Source organism: Neolamprologus brichardi, chromosome 7, assembly GCF_056152115.1.
Source record: "Neolamprologus brichardi isolate AB-2024 chromosome 7, ASM5615211v1, whole genome shotgun sequence".
Classification (NCBI taxonomy): domain Eukaryota; kingdom Metazoa; phylum Chordata; class Actinopteri; order Cichliformes; family Cichlidae; genus Neolamprologus; species Neolamprologus brichardi.
In genome coordinates, this window is record NC_142110.1 from 30909380 (window position 1) to 30929753 (window position 20374).

Below are 20374 nucleotides of genomic sequence, written 5' to 3' on the forward strand. Positions count from 1 at the left end.
ATATATTTTTTAAAAAGTAATTGAATCGTAAATTGTAACCATTGCATCTCAAATTAAAGCGTGTGTTAAAATTCACTGCATTATTTTGAGGTCCAGCACAACCTCCAGGAGTTCTAATCATCTACTAAGATTTCAGTTTTCAAAGGTGTGCTCCATGGATCTACCCTAAAATGTAAACTCCAGATTATCACATTCTGATGTGGTGAGGAAAAGACAAAAAGTTTTAGAAAATGTTCTTTATTAAATTAAATCATGTCAGGATTTTATGTATATCTCCAGAATAATAACAAGTGGTGTTTTCTATATTTATAATCATCATAAACAATAAAGGCCTTTACACACCAGATGCCTAAAATCTGTGGGAATATTTTGAGTGTTAAAAATATTATTTGGACCTATTCTTTATGTAGCACCAACTTTGTGAATTTCCTCATGAGAACTGTATGAACTTCTCCTTCTATTACTGCTTAGAAACATCAGCAACAGCTCAGCATTCCTTACATGTTGATGCCATTTTTTTCACTGTGCATTTGGTGTCTAACAGCCTTACATCAGTTGTCACCCTTTGCTTGATAATGTTTGCCCTTATACACATGTAGTTGGAGTTTGCATATTTTTATTGATTTTAAACTTAAAGTTGGAACCCAGACTTGACTAATATGTGAACAAATGGATGAATTTACAGTGATACAGCTGACATGGAAACCAATTTCATACCATATTTTAAATGATCAGCACCAGAATCATTTCACTAAATCTAGAAACTATAACAATGGATTCTAAACTGTCATTAACTAAAAATTATTACCATTAATTAGTTCATCATATGGCAGATGATCAACTTTAAATGATGGTCAAAATGGTCCTGAATCACCGAGCTAGTCCTCTAAAAAAGCCAACTTTTGCTGAAACTGGAGAGTTTTTTGCCGCAGCTCTTCCATGAACTCACGGTGGCTGAACAGCTTTTCTGGTGTCTTTTCACACTCGTGTTGCAGAATCTCCCGTGCCTTCTCAAACATTTCATCGGTGTAGTGTGATCCTTCATTTGCTGCTACCATCTCATCGATCTTCTTGATCAGCTGAACCACTTGAACTCTGTTCTTATCTTTGTTGTTGAAGACATAATACCTGTTACCACACCTGCTCACTACCTCTTTGAGTTTAGGGTGGCCTTCTGTCAAATACTCTTGTATGGACTTCTGCTCAGCCAGCTTGTCACCATGAGTGAAGACTACAATCATGTAGTTCGATGCCTCAGGTCCAAAGAGTTTCTCCAGAGCTTCCACACAGTTTTCTTCTTCTGGGGTAAACCTGCCAATCTGAAGGACCAGCAGAAAGACGTGAGGTCCAGGACTGGCCATGTGGATGCATTTCGCAATCTCCTTCTTTATGTCATCTGCCTTTTTAAATGTATCCAGAATGCCGGGGGTATCGACCACATGGATATCTCTTTTGCAGTATTTAACTCGCTCTCTTGCACAGGTCTCTGTCACTGACTCTGAACTCACTTCAGATTTAAACAACTCTTTTCCAATAATGGTGTTCCCAACAGCACTCTTCCCAACACCAGTTTTACCAATCATCACAATCCTCAGTGGGTCACCTGGAGAAAGAACATGTTTTTGTTATACTTATTGCATGGATGAATAGATTTTAAATAGAGCCTAAGTTAATTGATAAAGTATTGGTATCTAATCTGACTGTGTTCATAGATACTTGAAATCTAGTCTATTCTTTACATCACCTCCACTTTCCCACACTGATTCTTGCTCACGTGTGAGAAAATCAGTCTTCATTCCCCGTGCTACAAACCTCAGTGCACTTCTGTCATTCTGCCTTTCAGACTGTCATATGACCCACCTCCTTTCCATCTCCAAGTCATCCTGGTTGCTCGGAGCCTACTAAGCCTCCACCTGCTTCATCTCCACAACCACCAGTGAGTAAGAGATTTGGGGGGATTCTGTCCTACTTCCTACTATTGTTGTTATGTACTGTAGCTACATCAGTTCAGTCCCCAAGGAGTTAATCACACAATAAATGAAGTTAAATTATGCAAAAATTATCTCTCCCTATCAATTCTTTGTGTTATTCGGTTCTGCTGAAAGCCTAAATTCTGAAGCAAATTAAAGCTCCAACTTCACCTTCTGGTATCGACCCACTGTTGCCCATCTCCTGTCTGTTCGCGACTTCATAGAGAATGAACTGAAACGCAACTCCACTGTTTTAGTGTGAGATCAAAGACCGCACTCCACCCACAGGGCGGATCTAATCTCTCAGCCTATATCAGCAAGAGTCTGATCTGTTTCAAAGGTAGTTCAGAGACTCCAGCGAAACCTTCAGTCTTCATGATTAAGCACTTAACAAGATGAGCTCTGCGCAGCCTCCACGTAAGTTACTGCTGTACAGCTTTATTACAATATTATATACTGACAACAGATAGATAGATAGATAGATAGATAGATAGATAGATAGATAGATAGATAGATAGATAGTTTGAGCCGTGTGTGTGTGTGTGTGTGTGTGTGTCAGCACAGCGTTAGAGCTTTTAGTGAGTGAGTGAGACACAAATTTGAAGTATATTTGTCATTCATAGATACAGATAAGTGATTATATTGTCTGTTTACTGACATTTTGTTAGTTTTTTTTAATAAGAGGTTAAAAATAAATCTTTAAATAAATATAAATAATCAAAATAAGTGTAAATAAATCTACTATAGAAGAATCACACCCCATAGGTAGAATAAAGGAGGAACATTGACAGATTTAAGTTTTGTACAACATTTTTATGGAAAATTAAGTTTGTTTGTCTTTCCTAAAGATTATCCTGGGAAGTTTACCATCGCTCTGTTCGGAAAAAGTCCTGACTCAGTGAACAGGACTGGAAGTACAATCATCAGAGGTCCCAATGCTTCTGTCACAAAACTGGGCAATTTTGTTGAGCATAACAACAACCTCTACAGAATCATCAGTACTTGTGATTTCTTTGATGAGCAATATGATTTCCCAGATCAGCTGATCATTGATTTCATGGCTCTTTCTGATCCTGGACCTCGTCTGTTCATATTGGTAATAGATTCAAAAAACACACAAGTGGAAAAAGTTGTGACTCAAATCTCTCGCCTTCAACGTGTGTTTGGAGAAAATGTCACAGAAAACATAGTCATTGTGTTGGAAGAGAGTCGAGAGAATTTACAAGGTCGCATTAAGGAAATGTACAATATCCAGATGGCAACTATGAATGAAAATCTTGCTTTCCAATGTAAGGAGTGGTGTTCACACCAACGGCCATTTCAGTTTGACTACAAAAACTACCCCAAACACACTGTGAAACGAAGGAAAGATCACCTGATACGCACTAGGTAACAATTGTCTCCCTCTGAGACATATTTTATTAACAACTAGTTTGTATTTCTCTATTGTCTCTATCAATGGTGAAATTCCACAATGTTCAAATACTACAAAAAATTCTATATTCTGAATAATGCTTAGATCACAATAGTTAACTAAATGTGTTCAATCCTCACAAGTTACAGTAGTATTTCTGACATTTAGCACATGTTAAATCTCTCCTTCATAATTTAACAAGTCCAAACTTCATCCTGTAAAATAAAATGAACATGAAGCCTAATTAATTAATTACTTAATTAACTCATTGAAGAATGCAGTTCATTTTTTTCCAAATCTGTTTTATCAGGAGAAAGTGTGATTATACAGGTGAGACTTATCAGAGCAACCCTGGCAGGTCTGCTTCTACGGAGACAGGAATGCAAACCAAAGTGAAACACAGGTAATGAAAGAATTCAGTCCTTTGTGATATATTTTTCAAAGCAAAACTAAAATAAATTATGTTTTGTCTTTCAAAAAAAGCTAAATCTCAATTACAAGCATAAGTATCCATTTCAGAAGATTTATTAAAGAAAAAAAAACAAGCTGGGACCAAGAGAGTGCAGAAAACCCCTGCCACAGCTATTGTTGTGATATTTTATCATTTCCTTCTCTGTTGATATTTAATGACCACATTAATGTTTCAGACACTCGTGGCATGCTCAGCAATCTCCTCGGAGTACAGGTGAGTTTCTTAAATCCACCTATTTTAGGAAACTGATCTTTTGGCTTTATGTCATGTATTATATTATGTAATAAATTATGGCAATAAATAAAATATTTTCATCAGCATCTTAAATTAAATTTCAGACCACAGCTCAAAATGAAAAATAATTTTCTGATAAACACACTCATATCAGTTCAAACACTGAGTTAAAATGAAAGTATTTGTTTAAATTTGAGAATATTAACCAAATGCATAATGATCTGATTATGAATAGTGGGAACTCTGACTGAAAATCATGATGTGACCAACATTATTGCAGCCATACAGACTGCAATGAACTTGCAGTCTCACTGCCTTTTGAACAGTTGCTTGATAGATGGGAAGCAGAACTGCAACCACTCGCATTATGAGAACATCTTTAAAGTGACTTTGGGGTGTCATGATGTTGATAAAATAAGACAGAGATTCTGGTATCAGTTTCTGATGGTATGGAAATTAACTATAAGTGAAAATCACAAAAAAAATACAGATTTCAGGCCGAAATGTAACTTGTTGTAGGACAAAAAACTGCAAAGTGACACTGATGCTTGATGACCATGCTGTTAGAAAGTAATATAACGACAGTCAAGTTACCTACTGAAAAGAGATTCATCACACACACTGCACTCATAGCAGACTCAGCATTTATAAATTAAACAGATGCTCTCAAAAGCTATCACTAACATAGTTGCTCAGAAGTACAGCATTTGCTGTTTTCTGACTGTATTGTTACAAAATTACAAAATCACAGTATATGAGTATATGATATGCCATTTTTAGGTGCCAGCTCACAGCAGATTTCCCTGCCTGCAAAAAGAGCACCCGGACAACATGATGGTATGCTTCAAAAAACCACAACACATGTAACTTTGACAGGAAAGTAAATCAAAGTATTTACATAATATTTGAAATATTCCTTTACAAATTTAGAGGTTAAAAAAACCCAAAACAGGCAGTCTTAATGTCTGACTCTAGCAACTGCTAAGACCTGCTGCTAAAATAACTAAATGTTTTGTCTGACCACATCTTCCAGGTGTCTGTGGTTCAAGGGAAGGTCTCTATAATATGGTTCTTCTCGGGAAAAGCGGAACTGGAAAGAGTGCATCTGCAAACACCATCCTGACTGCTGGTGGTTCAAACCAACATTTTCAGTCTTATCCCAGCTCCACACCAGTCACCACCAGGTGTGAGGTGAAAACAGTGGAGATATTTGGGATACCAGTTAGAGTAGTTGACACCCCAGACTTTTTTTATGAAGAGGAACATGTAAACCAGGCACAGGTAGAAGAGTGTAAGAGGTACTGTCAGGAAGGGCATTGTGTGACGTTACTTGTGATGCAGCTGGGCAGGTTCACAGATGGCGAGAGAAACATATTAGAGAATCTAGAGAAAAGCCTTGGCTGGAGAATCAGGGACAGCACAATCATCCTGTTTACACACGGAGAAGATTTGAAGGGCAGTGTAGATAAATTTATCGGTGAAAGAAGTTACCTGAAGCGCCTTGTGGAGGCTTGCAGTAATCGTTACCATGTATTCAGGAACAGCTCCAAAGACTCAAAACAATTCAAAGCACTCGTCAAGAAATTTCCAGATATGTTTCCAAATTTCCCAACAATAAGAACATCTACGGTGTCTTGTTTACGTTAGCTGTAGCTGCTTTACACTGCAAGTCCAAAAAACAAAGTCTTTTATACAGAGAAAATGTTTCAAGTCTTTATAGAAAAAAAATATCATATGCACAGTGAAAATTGTGTTTTCTTTGGCTGATTCATATTGAATGTCCAAATAAAGTAATTTGAAACTATCTACCACTTTGTGCAAGATGGCAAGTATGAATATAATTTTTTTAAAGCTGTGTGAACTTACTGCTCTTGCATACTGATTATTATTTTGTGATATTAACTCTAACCTCTAGTTTTCTTATACTTATTAGCATCATGGTCAAAATATACAAGACTTGTCTCCACTAATAAAAAATCTTTGATCCAACTTCCTGTCCTGCTGGATATCACGTTGTCTATGTTGTTGTGAAATTTAGATTGCATACAGCGATAATGTTAATGGGCAAGCTAAAGGTGGCTATTTGACAGATACCTTTTTCTGAATTTTACGTCTATACAAAGCAAGATTAATAGAGAAGTGCACAAGGATGTAAAAATTAATAATAATCAATAAATAATAATAATCCAGCATTTATGTTGATTCCATTTATTTAATTATGCTTCAGTTTATTCTATTACTGGTCTGTTATACTGACTGTTCTGTCAGTGAACTGTGGGTTTCTTATTAAGTCAGGAACCACTAGTCCAATCGATATTTAAAAAAATATTATATTCAAAGACTGAGACAGCCCATCTGGCAGGAAAACTACATCACTGTTTTACGCTAAAGAGAACAGAATCTAAATTTGGGTAAGAGGCATGTGGTGTTTTCAGATTTACTATGAATTCAAAAACACTGGAATCTGTAGGGTTGATTCTGTATTAGTTTTTTTTTTTCCTTTTTCAAGATGTTGTATTTATTTTTCCAGTCTATATGAATAATATTTTATTCCTATTTACATTTGTGTCCACAATTTGTTGACAAAATGCACATTTTTTGCAGTTCTGCCTTTGCACATCACATATATGGAATATGTGGTAAATTAACGCTGAACAGCCAGAGTTTCATTGTTAACTTAAGGGTTTTATATGAAATACTGTATTAAATGTTTAAGAATCTTGGCTTAGAGGTATGGGGTAGGGTTGGGTTAGGTTTACACACCGTACGCAAACAGGGAAACTAGTTAAAGGTTATATGCTCAGACAATGTCATTCTGTGAAGTAAAGGATTATGTTTGTAATATTCAGTAGAAATTTTCCATCAGTGGGAAATGATGGTATATTCTATGAACTTCAGAGCAACTGCATAAGTAAACAGAGCTGCCAAGATTAAACATTATTTGACTAATAGATTGATGCTGGATGTCCTCGGGTGTCTAGTCGAGAAAGTTGTGTGCAAGAGAAAATCCAGCTCAACCTTTCACAAACCAAAAGGAGCATCAGTATTCATCATTTGTCCGGGAGGGGGACAAGCTGAGGACTAGCCCTTCAACCCCGGACCTGGGCCCGCTGTAGGTCACTAGGGATTGGCAGATGCAAGTGGACTTGGATCAGAGGCAAATTTTTCCCACAGAGATCGTAATAACTACTCTGCGACCAGACCTCGTCCTCTGGTCTAAATCCCAAAAACTTGCGTACGTCATTGAGCTGACAGTATGCCAACTTGGCAGCTGGGGCAGAGGACAGAGGCTGGAAGAAGTGGGGTGCAGGGGCTTTGTAGCCAGTACGACAGCAAAACTGCTTAGAGAGATTGGGATCAGAGGACAGGCACAACGGCAGGCTCTAAGAGAATTGGCTAACACCGCTGAGAGGACCAGCTACTGTGGCTAAAGAGGGCTGGCATCACTTGGGCAGCTAAGGCAGTCGTGGGCCTACCTCAACAGGGGGCGTCAAAAGGGTAGAAAACCTAACACTAATTCTGCTGGTTGACTGATACAGCAGTCTCAGGGCCTCCTGGGGGCCATGCAGTTAACATCATGGTAGTGAAACCTAAAGGAGGTTTCCACTGCCTCCCTTTTAGGTACGCTTTTAGATACGCTCTACCTAAAAGGTAGACCATACAGCCCGATCCAGTGGGGAGGTGTAGGATTGCAGATTGGGCACCCCCCTTCCGGCTCTCCTCTCTGCTCTCTCCTATTTTTTCTCTTTTGTCTTACTTCTCTCTATCACCTTTTCTATTCCTTTGAAGAAGTGACTCTCCATAAATATTAAAGAGGTATGTATTACATCTCAGTTGCAGTGAACTGATACAAGAAAGTAAATTGTGGAAAACTAAACAGAAGAAAGTAGAAGAGAAATAACGATTTTAACATAAACCAGTGACACACTCCGTGGCGTGATAAACCCTGGCGGGGCCTCCTCGGATAAGGGTGTCTAGTGATAGACGTGGCCGAAACACCCGATGAATCCAAGGTCCACTGCTGGAGTGAAGATGGTAGATCGTAAATAATTGGGGTTTTTTGTAGTTTTTTTTTTCTTTTCTTCTTTTCTCTATCTCTCTTTTCCCTATATATGTATTTGTAAATGTATGTAATGATTTTAAATACATGTGATTCTGTTTGTTATTTGTTTTTGTGTTGTTTTCATTGTTGTGCTGATAATGAATAAAACACGTAAAATAAAAACTTGCCTCCTGGCTTGTTTGGTCTTTTCCCTCTTTTTACAAGTACGTCATGCTGCTTTGCTTGTGTTGCAGTTATTGGTTTGATCTAGTTTGGTTTGGTTTCCATCTCCAGGGCAAAAACACTTTTTAATTTGTGAATACAAAAAAGTGACAATAGCCTGTTGTTCTTGTCCTGGTCAATGCTGGCCTTTCTTTTTCACAGTAATAAAGATATGTGAAAAAACAGGGCAACTCCTCATCTTCATTTCCAGTCATTTCCAATCTCATAAAGTAATAAAATGGCATTCAGGTATTTTGTGACATGATTATGCCTTGATAATTTTTAACAGCAGTAATCATAATCACTAATGTGCTCTATGGGAGTATAAAACATTTGATAACAGGTTTTTATTATGTTCAAAAATCTTAGTAGTTTCCAAACAGCTTTAGATAAAGGTTAAAATGTAACAACAGGTGAAAAACTAAATTGGATATTTCAATCTGACAAATAAAACCAGTGCAAATATAAAGTTACTGTCATTGTATTTTGAAAATGAGTCCTGTGGTCTGTCTGTAGTTTTGCTGTCATCAAGTTACTGTAAAAATATAAATCTAAAACTTTTATATAAAACTTCTATACACTGAGCATTAATTCCCTATTACCTCTTTTCATTCCCTGGGGGTTTATAACTACTGCCTCATGTAATTTTGTCTCCTCTCTCCCATCATCTATACTTGTTTTGTTTTTGTTTTATACCTTGTTTTCCTTCTCCCTAAATTCTTTCTCTGGAGATTCCAGAGATTTTGTTAAAAAATAAGCTTTCCCTGCCCACATTCACTTAGTTCTTACTCCTACGGGACTATTTGTTGATGTCTCTAACAATACAAGCTCTTTACCTAACAGTATGAAGTATTCTGAGGCAAGTAGTGCCGCAATTTGGTACAATGTAGGTAAAACTCAGATCAATGCTCTGACCTCTTCCTCAAATTATGATATGATACCAAAATAGTAAATAGATAAATAGTTTTCAGTTGGTCACTGAATTTTGACCAAATCACGATTGATGTATCAACTTTTATGGTTGATAGTGAAACAAAAAAGGTGAAAAAAACCTTTTTTTTCAATTCATGTTTTATTTAATTACAGCAGATCTTGAATTTGCATATACTGCTCAAAATATTTATTAGTGAACATAAAAATAAATGTCATGCAGGTTACATACCAGACATACAGACTTAAATTATGTATACAATTGTTCTCAGACAACACTATTATACACATAATAATAGACATAAGACAGCATATCAACTAAAAACATTAAGCAGTTTTTTAAGCTACTGTGATTACACAATTGGAAACTAATGGCCATTTACATCAGATTAAGGATCCATTATTGACTCAAAAGATTGGCAAGTGTAGTCTTAGCTAGTCCAGCCCTCTGGATTAGCCAATATTTGCTGAAACAGGATGACTTTTTGCCGCAGCTCTGCCATGAAGGCCTCATTTAAAAGCTGTCCTGATGTTTTTAATTGCTCCTGTGCTTTCTCAAACATTTTATCTGTGTAGTGACATCCTCCATTTGTTCCCACCATGTGATCGATCTTCTTGATCAGATGAGCCACCTGAATTCTGTTTTTATCTTTGTTATCGAAGACATGATATCTTTCACCACACCTAGCCAACAACTGTCTGAGTTTAGGGTGGCCAGTTCTCAAATACTCTTGTATGGTTGTCTTCTCTTTAGTTAGCTTGTCACCGTGAGTGAACAGGATGATTGTGTAGTTTGTTGCCTCAGGTCCAAAGAGTTTCTCCAGAGCTCGCACGGAGTTGTTTTCTTCTTGGGTAAACCTGCCAATCTGAAGAACCAGCAGGAAGACGTGAGGCCCAGGAGTGGTCATGTGAATGCATTTTGCAATCTCTTTATTTATTATGTCTGTTTTTTTATTCGTATCCAGAATGCCGGGGGTATCGACCACTTGGATCTTTCTTTTGCAATCTCTAACTCGTTCTATTTCACAAGTCTCGGTCACTGACTCTGAACTCACTTCAGACTGAAAAACCTCTTTGCCAATAATGGTGTTCCCAACAGCACTCTTCCCAACACCAGTTTTCCCAATCATCACAATCCTCAGAGGATCACCTGTAGAAATAAAAACTCTGTTATACTCATGATAGGTTGAAAATATTTTACAAGAAATTACAATAGTTGTATCATTTCATACATTCTGCGTCATTTCATTTGGTTAGCAATCTAAATTTTAGCTGGAGGTCTAAATTAAAGTTTCAGCTTCACCTTCAGAGAATGACTCGCTGTTGCCCATCTCTTCTCTGTTTGGAGAATGAAAGAAAGCAGGATTCCTCTCAGTGTGACGAAGATTATAGCAGTCTGCCCACAGGGTGGATCTAATCTCTCAGCCTTTATCAGCATGAGCTATTTGAAAGCTAGTTCAGAGGGGGAAGCCTGTAGGGTTCATCATTAAACAAATGAGTTCTGCTCTGCCTTCACGTGACTGTTATATATTTTTATTACTACTTGGCAAAGTTCATCACATTTATGAATCCATGAAAGTTTTACATATACAACATTTACATATTTATAAATCTATATATGGTCTATCTGTTGTTAAGTTGGATTTTTTTATTACCTTTTTTTATCTGCTTGACTTTATTATCCACCCAACATTTCTGTTATCAAAAAGAGGTATCAATTTTGCCCATTTTTACATTACTTTTATTAGTTAAACTACAAAAACAAGAGAACAAGGAGAGGATAGGCTAGAACAAGGACAAGCAATATATACAGGAAACAAGAAAAGTCAAATAATAAGATGTGAGTGATTTGTAGTGTGCTCCGTTTTGTCCATTCCAAGATTGAAAGAGAAAGAGAGAGAAAAGACGAGCTAAATACAAATAAAGAACCGAATTGCAACCGTAATAATAACAACATTTATAATAATTATAAGTTCACCAGGGAAGACACAAAGGATGACAGTTTGCCATTTCTGGGCTGTGCCGTGTGCAGTGAGGAGAATGGAAACCTCAACACTGATGTTTACCAGAAGCCCACACACACAGACCAGTACCTGCTCTTTGACTCCCACCATCCTCTGAGACAGAAACTTGGAGTAATCAGGACCCTGCAACTCCGGGCTGAAAAAGTTCCCTCTAAGCCTAAAGGGAAAGAAAAACAACACACACATTATTATCGTTATCATTTATACAGCACATTTAACTACAACAGCAACATTGACCAAAATGCTGTACAGAAATACAAAATAACTAGAACCAAATAACTGATAGCCTGTAATAGTAGTACCAAACACCAAATACTAAATAACTGTATTAAAAGCCAGTGAATATTAATGTGTTTTTAGATGAGATTTGAAAAAAGATTTGAAAAAAATGTGACCATGGCTCAGGGGATTGGGAAGCTCATCTGTAACTGGAAGGTTGCCGGTTCGATCCCCCTGCCCTCTCTCTGTTCTGGTTGTTGTGTCCTTGGGCAAGACACTTTACCTTACCACCTACTGGTGCTGGCCAGAGGGGCCAATGGCGCAATATGGCAGCCTCGCTTCTGTCAGTCTGCCCCAGGGCAGCTGTGGCTACAACTGTAGCTCCCTCCACCAGTGTGTGGATGAATAGTGGAATTGTAAAGCGCTTTGGGTGCCTAGAAAAGCACTATATAAATGCAATCCATTATTATTATCTTTGAACAAAGGCAGTGGTTTACGACACCAAATATCTGCCATCTATAATCCACTTTTGAGATCCCTTCCCAGGTTCCACATAAGTAAGTTACACTATAGGGTGGGGCAAGTTTTTACAATTAGTTCACCTAAAACCAGGGGCAATTCTAGGATCAGAGCTTTGGGTTGCTGAGCACCCAGAGAGCTGCCCAGTCAAGCAACATAAACTTTACTCGTCACGATGAGACTTCTTCCCTGTCTCTGTCAGTCCCCGCATCCCTAAATGTTAGTTAGTTAGCTAGTTAGTACCTTGGGTTTAATATCGGCACATGCACATATGACAAAATAAGCAGCTTCTCTCATTCCATTTCAAACAGGACAGCAGGCTACGGACAATGTTAAGTTTTAGATTTTAAATAGGTTGTATACATTTCAATGGGAGCAACAGGATGGTCAAATGTCACTGATTTTACTACAGAGTAGGATGGACTGTAGGGTAGCAAACATCGTTGGAAGACACGTTTTCAACACTGCAGGTTACCTGGGTGTAATGTTTTTCAGCTAAAAAGAAACACAGTCTGACTCCTACCTAACTATATAAAGAGTAACTGAAGGTTAAATGCAGCTAATATGTCCTGTTTTAAGCCAGACACTTACACCTCCGCTCCGCTGCGTCTCAGCTACCATTGCTCTGGTAGAAAGGGTGCTAGAGCCAGAGTACGGGAGAGGCAAGCTGGAACAAACCATGATATCAGGTTCTCTGCCATCATTTTTTGTTGGTGTGCTCCCAACATTTTCATTCCGGTAAGTTCTAAAGAAATTCATATTGCTCTTTATAGGCTTTTAGTTTTATTTTCAATGCGCTGAGGTCATAGAAAATTAGAACAAACATCCTAATGTGTGATGCAGCAGAACTATGTTCTGTTTATGGAGTAGCTTATTGGTGACAACTCCTCCAGAGTAGCAAGTGGAATTAGCCTTTTTTGCGGATGGCTCCTTTTGCCTTTTACTGCAGACGATGTGTTTATGTTTTCCTCTAGAGCAATTTTTGGAGCAGCTGTTGAGGAGATGTCAATGTTATAATAATAACAATAATAATAATAACAATAATAATAACAATAATAATAATAATAATAATAATAATAATAATAATAACTTTATTTATAAAGCGCTTTCAAACAAAGTGCTGTACAACTATTTATTTATTTATTTATTTAAACTAAAAAGATAAAAAAAATAAAAGCGATACATAGCAATACAGGTAAAAGACACAATACAAGTTAAAAACAGTAAAAATTTAAAAACTAAAAGCCATAGAATTAAGACATGTAAGATAGGGTGAACAAATGTGTCTTCAGCTTAGTTTTAAAAACTTCCACAGAGCATGCCTGCCTAATATCTTGAGGGAGGTTGTTCCACAGAAATGGGGCACAAAAAGAAAACGCACGCTCTCCAATTGTCTTTTTTCTGGCTCTAGGAACCTTTAGAAGGCCAGAGTCCTGAGATCGGAGAGCACGGGATGGAACGTAAAGATGTAAAAGGTCGGAGAGGTATGAAGGTGCCAGTCCGTTTAAAGCCTTGTAGGTGAGCAGCAGGACCTTAAAATCTGCTCGAACCTGACAAGGTAGCCAATGAAGAGAGTTCAGTATAAGGCTAATGTGCTCAAATTTCCCAGTTCTTGTTAAAATGTGAGCAGCTGCATTTTGCACCATCTGTAGACCTCTAAAACTTTTCTTTGGTAGCCCAGAAAGAAGAGCATTGCAATAATCAATGTGTGAGGACACAAATGCATGGACAAGAACCTCTGCAGTGTCGCTTAACAAAACTTGTCTGATTCTGGCTATGTTCCTCAAATGATAAAAGGCGGTCTTTGTTATCTCTTTTACATGAGACTCGAAAGAGAGCACCATGTCGAACCACACGCCCAAGTTTTTTACCTTGTCCCTACAATTTATGACACTGTCATCAATTCTCAAGATGAAATTTTGGGACAAGTGCTGAAATTTGTGTGGCCCAATGACCATCAACTCTGTTTTATCAGTATTTAGGAGCAAGAAATTATCCGATAACCAGCCCTTAATTGCAGATAGACAAGATTCTAGTTTAGAGACTTCAGCACAATTTCCAATGGTTAAAGGAACATAAAGCTGCAGGTCATCAGCGTAACAATGAACGGTTACATTAAAAGAACATAAAAGAACACCAAGAGGCAGAAGGTACATAGAAAACAGCAATGGTCCAATTATGGAGCCCTGAGGGACCCCATGCCTCACTGCACAGGTCTCGGAGAGATCATTTTTAAAACTAACAGTCTGAGACCTCCCAGACAGGTAAGATCTCAGCCATGATAAAACATTTCCTGTAATTCCAATAAAATGTTCAAGCCTATCTAATAAGATGCAGTGATCCACAGTGTCAAATGCAGCACTTAGATCCAGCAGTAATAAAACTGAAGTGCGATCATTGCCTGCATTTACCAGCAGATCATGTACCACTTTTACTAAAGCTGTTTCTGTGGAGTGATTTGGTCTAAGAGCAGACTGAAATGGTTCAAACAGATTGCTTGTTGACAAATGCTCAGTGAGCTGCTTAAAAACCACTTTTTCAAAGACTTTAGATAAAAAAGACAGATGTGAGATGGATCTATAGTTTGCGACCATGTCAACATCCAGTCCAGGCTTTTTCAAGATTGGCACTACCACAGCTGATTTAAAACATTCAGGGAAGACTCCAGTCGTCAATGAAGTATTTAAAAGAAACAGAATGTAGGGTCCTAATACTGACCACAGTTCCTTTATAGCCCAGGCTGGTAGAGGATCCAAAGATCAGGTTGTACATCGAGCTGCTTTTACAACCTTAGTTAATCCAGACAGAGAGATAACCTTGAAGTCAGAGAACAGTTTATCAACACCAACAGGCAAAGCAGCTGAGTAGTCTAATGAACAGCTTGAGGAGGGAGTTATCTGATTTCTAAGTGTTTCAGCCCTGTCTCTGAAAAACGTAAGAAAGTCATGAGCTATCTAATTAGAACAGCAGAGAGTTGACTTACTCTCTGTAAGTTGCAACACTGTGTTGAAAAGGAGTTTTGAGTTATGTTTATCACTCATGATGATATTTGAGAAATAATTTGCTTTCGCTGCCAACATCACTGATTGAAAAGAAGACAATGAGTCCCTCCAAGCCTGGAGAAATACTTCTAGTCTGGAAGATCTCCAGTGACGCTCTGCTTTTTTACAATGTGCAACCTCTGGCTGTATCTTGGTCATATGGTCAACGTACTCACAACGTGGAGGCTTAAAAACGGCCAAATCTTGTACGCAACCATTTGTAAATCAGATGTGCGCCTCCAGGGATTTATAATTCTGAAAATGATTCGCCGTGTATGCGCTGATTCCACAGACAAGGTACGCAAAGATATCGGGATAGGACAATGGCGGTAGGTCGTCTGAGTTTCCACTCCACTGCCTTATTTCATACGGGTCCACATTACCGATGCACGCTGTTTTTTCCAAGTACCGTCTCTTGGCGTCTGGGCGCAATTGGTCGCAATACAGCCCTTTGTCTTTTGCGCTGATTTTAAACATGGTTCTGGCAGTCCTGCTTCCAAGTGTGTTTGTTTTGATTCGTGGCCTTCTAACATGGCGACGCGATCCCACAATGCACTGCGGCGTGACATCAACTCCAAAGCCAAGACCCTCTTATGGACACTCCTAATAGGCCTTAAAGATAAGATAAGATAAGATAAGATAGGATACCTTTATTAGTCCCACAAGGGGAAATTTCATTAAAATCTGGGACAACGACAATTATAATAACTGTCTTGAGACCTGGGGTAGAAAGAGATTGAAGTCCCCCCCTCGCTATCTCTGCACAGCTAAGAGAGGTTAAAAGGTCTTGATATCCAGCCTTATGTGACTAAATATGATCAAAGTGCTAAAACAGAGCTTTTCTCTAGTTCCTAATAATAAAGGATTTTAATTCTTAATCAAAGACTAATCAAAATATAAGTTTGATCAATATATGAATGAGAAATGTATTTTTGAGCAGTAGAAATGATTGTTCTAATGTCTGAGTTTTGTGGTGGTGTGTTTGTGCACATGAGCCAGCTTCAACCTTCAACCCAATTTTGTATGTGTCTGAAGGAAGGCAGAAAGATAAAAACTGTGTTGTCAATTCATCATACACATAATGCTAAATATGTTTATGATGATTACAACAATAATATTGTTGTACTTGTTAAACACAGAACCATGATTTATATGGGGTTACTGATGGTAATACAGTTGCACAAACACCTAAATCTGATCAAAATATAAGCCAACATACAGTCCCAATCAAAAGTTTAAGAACACTTGAAGAATGGCAACAACAAAATAGGAGTGAGACAAAACATATTCTTTTTGAGCATGCAATCTATTGAAAACAACTCAACAAAGATTCAGACTTATTTGTTTGTAGGAATATTTGAAGGAAAACATCACAGCATCATGGAAGAAGCACACTTTGTCTAATATGGCTGCTGGGGGCAATAGTAAAAATAGCGGCATTTCCAAATCCCTCCTTTAGAGTTGCTTTAAGCAAACAACTGGAAAACACAGGGAAAGTGTATGTACAGTGGCAATTTTTGTGAGGGAAATGTTTGTGTAGCTCATATTGAGTTTAAATTTGCCACTGGTATTTAGATTATAGCATTGTAACAATCACAAAAAATAAGACTGTCACACTGTACAAAGCAACTGAACACAAGATTCAGATCATCAGTAACATGTCAAAAACAAAAAATGTTTTTAAATGAACTTCAGTGCAACTTCAATAGTAATACCGATTATCAAGGATATTTTTCATCAGCTAATTGTTTGGCTTATCTTACTCATATCTGCCTTTTATGCTGGTACAGATGTAACAGGTTCCGTTCCAATCTCATTCCACAGTTAAGTGACAATCACACATATAATATTAAATATTATATAAAATGAGCTAAACTTAGTTGCTTAGTTTTCTCTTCCAATGAAATGTTTTTTCAGAAGGAAGTTGTCTTTATCAAAATGCTTTACTGTAAGTTCTGTTTCCTGGTTTTTATCTGTAGCTGGATGGAAACCAAAGAGACTTTTGATTTTACAGGAATGAAAGTGATAAACCTTTATTACATACTCTATGTAGAGACGCCCAGATACATGCAAGCTCATTAGTTTTAGGCTTTTTATTAATATTATGGTTAAAGCATCCATTTTTTTTTTAATCAAAATTATCCACTTACTTGTTTTTCAGTTTCTTTTCCTTTGGAATTTTCAGTCTTCTTCTGATTTTTACCTGTTAATTGTTATTCAATAAACTGGAAGCACTTTATTGCTGATAGCAACTTAAATTCAGACCAATCTTCTCATACCACCATCTTATGGCTGCTTTTTTGCATTCATGAGACTAAGGAATAAAACCATAAAACCATAACAGACATCACGATGGAACGACATCAGCTGTTGGTCCACATAGCTCAGACTAGACTACTTGCTGCAACACCAACTGTCTGCCATCAACTGTCTGCCATGAGGCCTGAGTTTTAGTCCATTCCAGACATCGTTCATTGTTCAAAACTCTTTACAATCCTGAAAGAGTCAGAAACGAGTTAGAGAAGAGCATAAGAGCAGGATTTAAAGGGAAAAAAGATGGGTTTTGATATTTATGAATCAGTTAAAAACTAAGTCATATGCTTATGGTTTGCACCATAGTGCCTTATGAATAGTATGCTTATGTATGTTACAAGAGTTTCCTCCTCCTCCTTCTTTCAGACTTTTGTCGTTATTACACATGCCATCATCTGGCATGATGGCATTTAAACAACTGGATCAGATTTTTAAGCCAAAGTGAAACGTTGGCCATTGTCTCTATACGATAAGTACTGAGACAACAGGCAATGGGTTCCCAAAAAGCAAAATGGTGATAAGGAAACATCAAAAGTCATTAGATGTTAAAGGACTAGAAATGGAAATGAAGTAGATATTAATTTTCCCATTGGTACATATTTTACATTTGGTTTTGAGTTTGTTTTCATAAGGCATGTTTCTTCTAAAAAGTATTAGTAAAAAACATTTTTGCAATGAGTTCAGATAATATTTCCCGTTAACTTTTACCTCCATGTGGATAGATGCCAAAGAGACTCTGACTTGAATATAAAAACATGACACGCTCTGTTGTTGTCATACTCTTGTACTGATTACCTTCACTTGTCTCTTTGATAGTAATAAAGCTAAGGAAGAAAGTCTCATAAAGTCTCATAAAAAAGTGGTAGTCAGGTAATTTTATCATAGTGCCATATTTAATTTATTCCAGTAAGACTAAGCACCCTGGTGAACAATCAAACAACTGAGAACAGTTTTGTTTTTTTATTCAGAGGTCAAAGTCTTAGTGGTTTCCATCTAGCTGTAAAAAAAAAAGTTAAACTGTAACAACACTGAGGTCATTGTACTCGGCGCTGAAAAGCTTAGAAATATGGTATCTAACCAGATTCTTACTCTGGATGGCATTACCTTGGCCTCCAGTAACACTGTGAGGAACCTTGGAGTCATTTTTGACCAGGATATGTCCTTCAACGCACATATTAAACAAATATGTAAGACTGCGTTCTTCCATTTGCGCAACATCTCTAAAATTAGAAATATCCTGTCTCAGAGTGACGCTGAAAAACGAGTTCATGCATTTATTACTTCCAGGCTGGACTACTGCAATTCATTATTATCAGGATGTCCAAAAAACTCACTGAAAAGCCTTCAGTTAATCCAAAATGCTGCAGCAAGAGTACTGACAGGGACTAGAAAGAGAGAGCATATTTCTCCTGTTTTGGCTTCCCTTCATTGGCTTCCTGTTAAATCCAGAATTGAATTCAAAATCCTGCTCCTCACATACAAGGTCTTAAATAATCAGGCCCCATCTTATCTTAATGACCTTGTAGTACAATATCACCCTATTAGAGCACTTCGCTCTCACACTGCAGGCCTACTTGTTGTTCCTAGAGTATCTAAAAGTAGAATGGGAGGGAGAGCCTTCAGTTTTCAGGCCCCTCTTCTGTGGAACCAGCTTCCAGTTTGGATTCGGGAGACAGACACTATCTCTACTTTTAAGATTAGGCTTAAAACTTTCCTTTTTGCTAAAGCATATAGTTAGGGCTGGACCAGGTGACCCTGAATCCTCCCTTAGTTATGCTGCAATAGATGTAGGCTGCCGGGGGATTCCCATGATGCATTGAGTTTTTCCTTTCCAGTCACCTTTCTCACTCACTATGTGTTAATAGACCTCTCTGTATTGAATCATATCTGTTATTAATCTCTGTCTCTCTTCCACAGCATGTCTTTTATCCTGTCTTCCTTCTCTCACCCCAACCGGTCGCAGCAGATGGCCGCCCCTCCCTGAGCCTGGTTCTGCCGGAGGTTTCTTCCTGTTAAAAGGGAGTTTTTCCTTCCCACTGTCGCCAAAGTGCTTGCTCATAGGGGGTCATATGATTGTTGGGTTTTTCTCTGTATCTATGAAGCGCCTTGAGGCGACATTTGTTGTGATATGGCGCTATATAAATAAAATTGAATTGAATTGAACAACAGACTTCTGCAGCTGAAACACTATTTTGGATCTAGTTTTGGATCTAATTATCTAATTGGACTGGTTCTTATATAACGGTTTTCTGCTCTACCTGAGGACTCAAGCCACTTTATACAACTTGCTTCATTCACATCATTTCATACAAGCCCATTTTTATGCTTTTTCTACATGCTTTTTCTAAGTGTTTTCTATCTAACATTCACACACCCATGGAAGCATCAGAGAGCAACTTGGGGTTCAATATCTTGCCCAAGGATATTGAGCATGCAGACTGTAGCAGCCAGGGATTGGATATCCAACCTTCCAACCTTCCAAAGTTCCAGATAACAGATCAGTACATATAAAACCACCGTGTACTAACCATCATGTTTCTCCCTTGGACCTTACTTTGTTGTAATAGTGAGAGGGTGTGTTGAGAGAGTGATTTTTTTTTTTAGATTCCCAGATAGAGATAAATTGAAAATTCATGTACAACTACTACTACTGGAAACCTCATTTTTACATTTCTTTTATTAGTTAAACTACAAAAACAAGCGAACAAGGAGAGGATAGGCTAGAACAAGGACAAGCAATATATACAGGAAACAAGAAAAGTCAAATAATAAGATGTGACTGTGTGGGATTTGTAGCGTTCTCCGTTTTGTCCATTCCAAGATTGAAAGAGAAAGAGAGAGAAAAGACAAGCTAAATACAAATAAAGAACTACTACTACTGGAAACCTCCATAGACTTATGCTACTTCAGTTTTGCTGCATTGAATTTGGTAAAGTCACAAATAAGAACTTTATAACTTTTGTTATTATTATTA

At 37.7% G+C, this 20374-nt stretch overlaps 3 protein-coding genes across 3 annotated transcripts; 1 reads left to right on the forward strand and 2 right to left on the reverse strand.

The window, feature by feature from the left end:
• Positions 1–878: 878 nt before the first annotated feature.
• Positions 879–2180, reverse strand: LOC102785255 (GTPase IMAP family member 9-like). Its single transcript, XM_006782667.3, has 2 exons — positions 2142–2180; positions 879–1603 (listed from the first exon to the last, which is right to left on the reverse strand). Exons 1-2 carry the CDS (start codon positions 2167–2169, stop codon positions 879–881), a joined length of 753 nt encoding a protein of 250 aa, XP_006782730.2. The 5' UTR covers positions 2170–2180.
• On the forward strand, positions 1860–5752 carry LOC102784966 (uncharacterized). Its single transcript, XM_006782666.3, has 7 exons — positions 1860–1936; positions 2311–2387; positions 2819–3359; positions 3695–3787; positions 4032–4069; positions 4871–4927; positions 5124–5752. Exons 2-7 carry the CDS (start codon positions 2366–2368, stop codon positions 5735–5737), a joined length of 1365 nt encoding a protein of 454 aa, XP_006782729.3. The 5' UTR covers positions 1860–1936; positions 2311–2365; the 3' UTR covers positions 5738–5752.
• A 3885-nt stretch (positions 5753–9637) lies between these two features.
• LOC102784683 (GTPase IMAP family member 7-like) lies at positions 9638–10615 on the reverse strand. The gene is made up of 2 exons (XM_006782665.3): positions 10588–10615; positions 9638–10434 (listed from the first exon to the last, which is right to left on the reverse strand). Exons 1-2 carry the CDS (start codon positions 10613–10615, stop codon positions 9716–9718), a joined length of 747 nt encoding a protein of 248 aa, XP_006782728.3. The 3' UTR covers positions 9638–9715.
• Between the last annotated feature and the right edge of the window lie 9759 nt (positions 10616–20374).

Coding starts and splice junctions, on each gene's coding strand:
- LOC102784966 (XM_006782666.3), top strand. CDS start 2,366: ATGAGCTCTGCGCAGCCTCCAC. Junction 2,388..2,818: donor GAGCTCTGCGCAGCCTCCAC/GTAAGTTACTGC, acceptor TCTTTCCTAAAG/ATTATCCTGGGAAGTTTACC. Junction 3,788..4,031: donor CAAACCAAAGTGAAACACAG/GTAATGAAAGAA, acceptor TTAATGTTTCAG/ACACTCGTGGCATGCTCAGC.
- LOC102785255 (XM_006782667.3), bottom strand. CDS start 2,169: ATGGGCAACAGTGGGTCGATACCAGAAG. Junction 1,604..2,141: donor CAGTGGGTCGATACCAGAAG/GTGAAGTTGGAG, acceptor TTCTTTCTCCAG/GTGACCCACTGAGGATTGTG.
- LOC102784683 (XM_006782665.3), bottom strand. CDS start 10,615: ATGGGCAACAGCGAGTCATTCTCTGAAG. Junction 10,435..10,587: donor CAGCGAGTCATTCTCTGAAG/GTGAAGCTGAAA, acceptor TTATTTCTACAG/GTGATCCTCTGAGGATTGTG.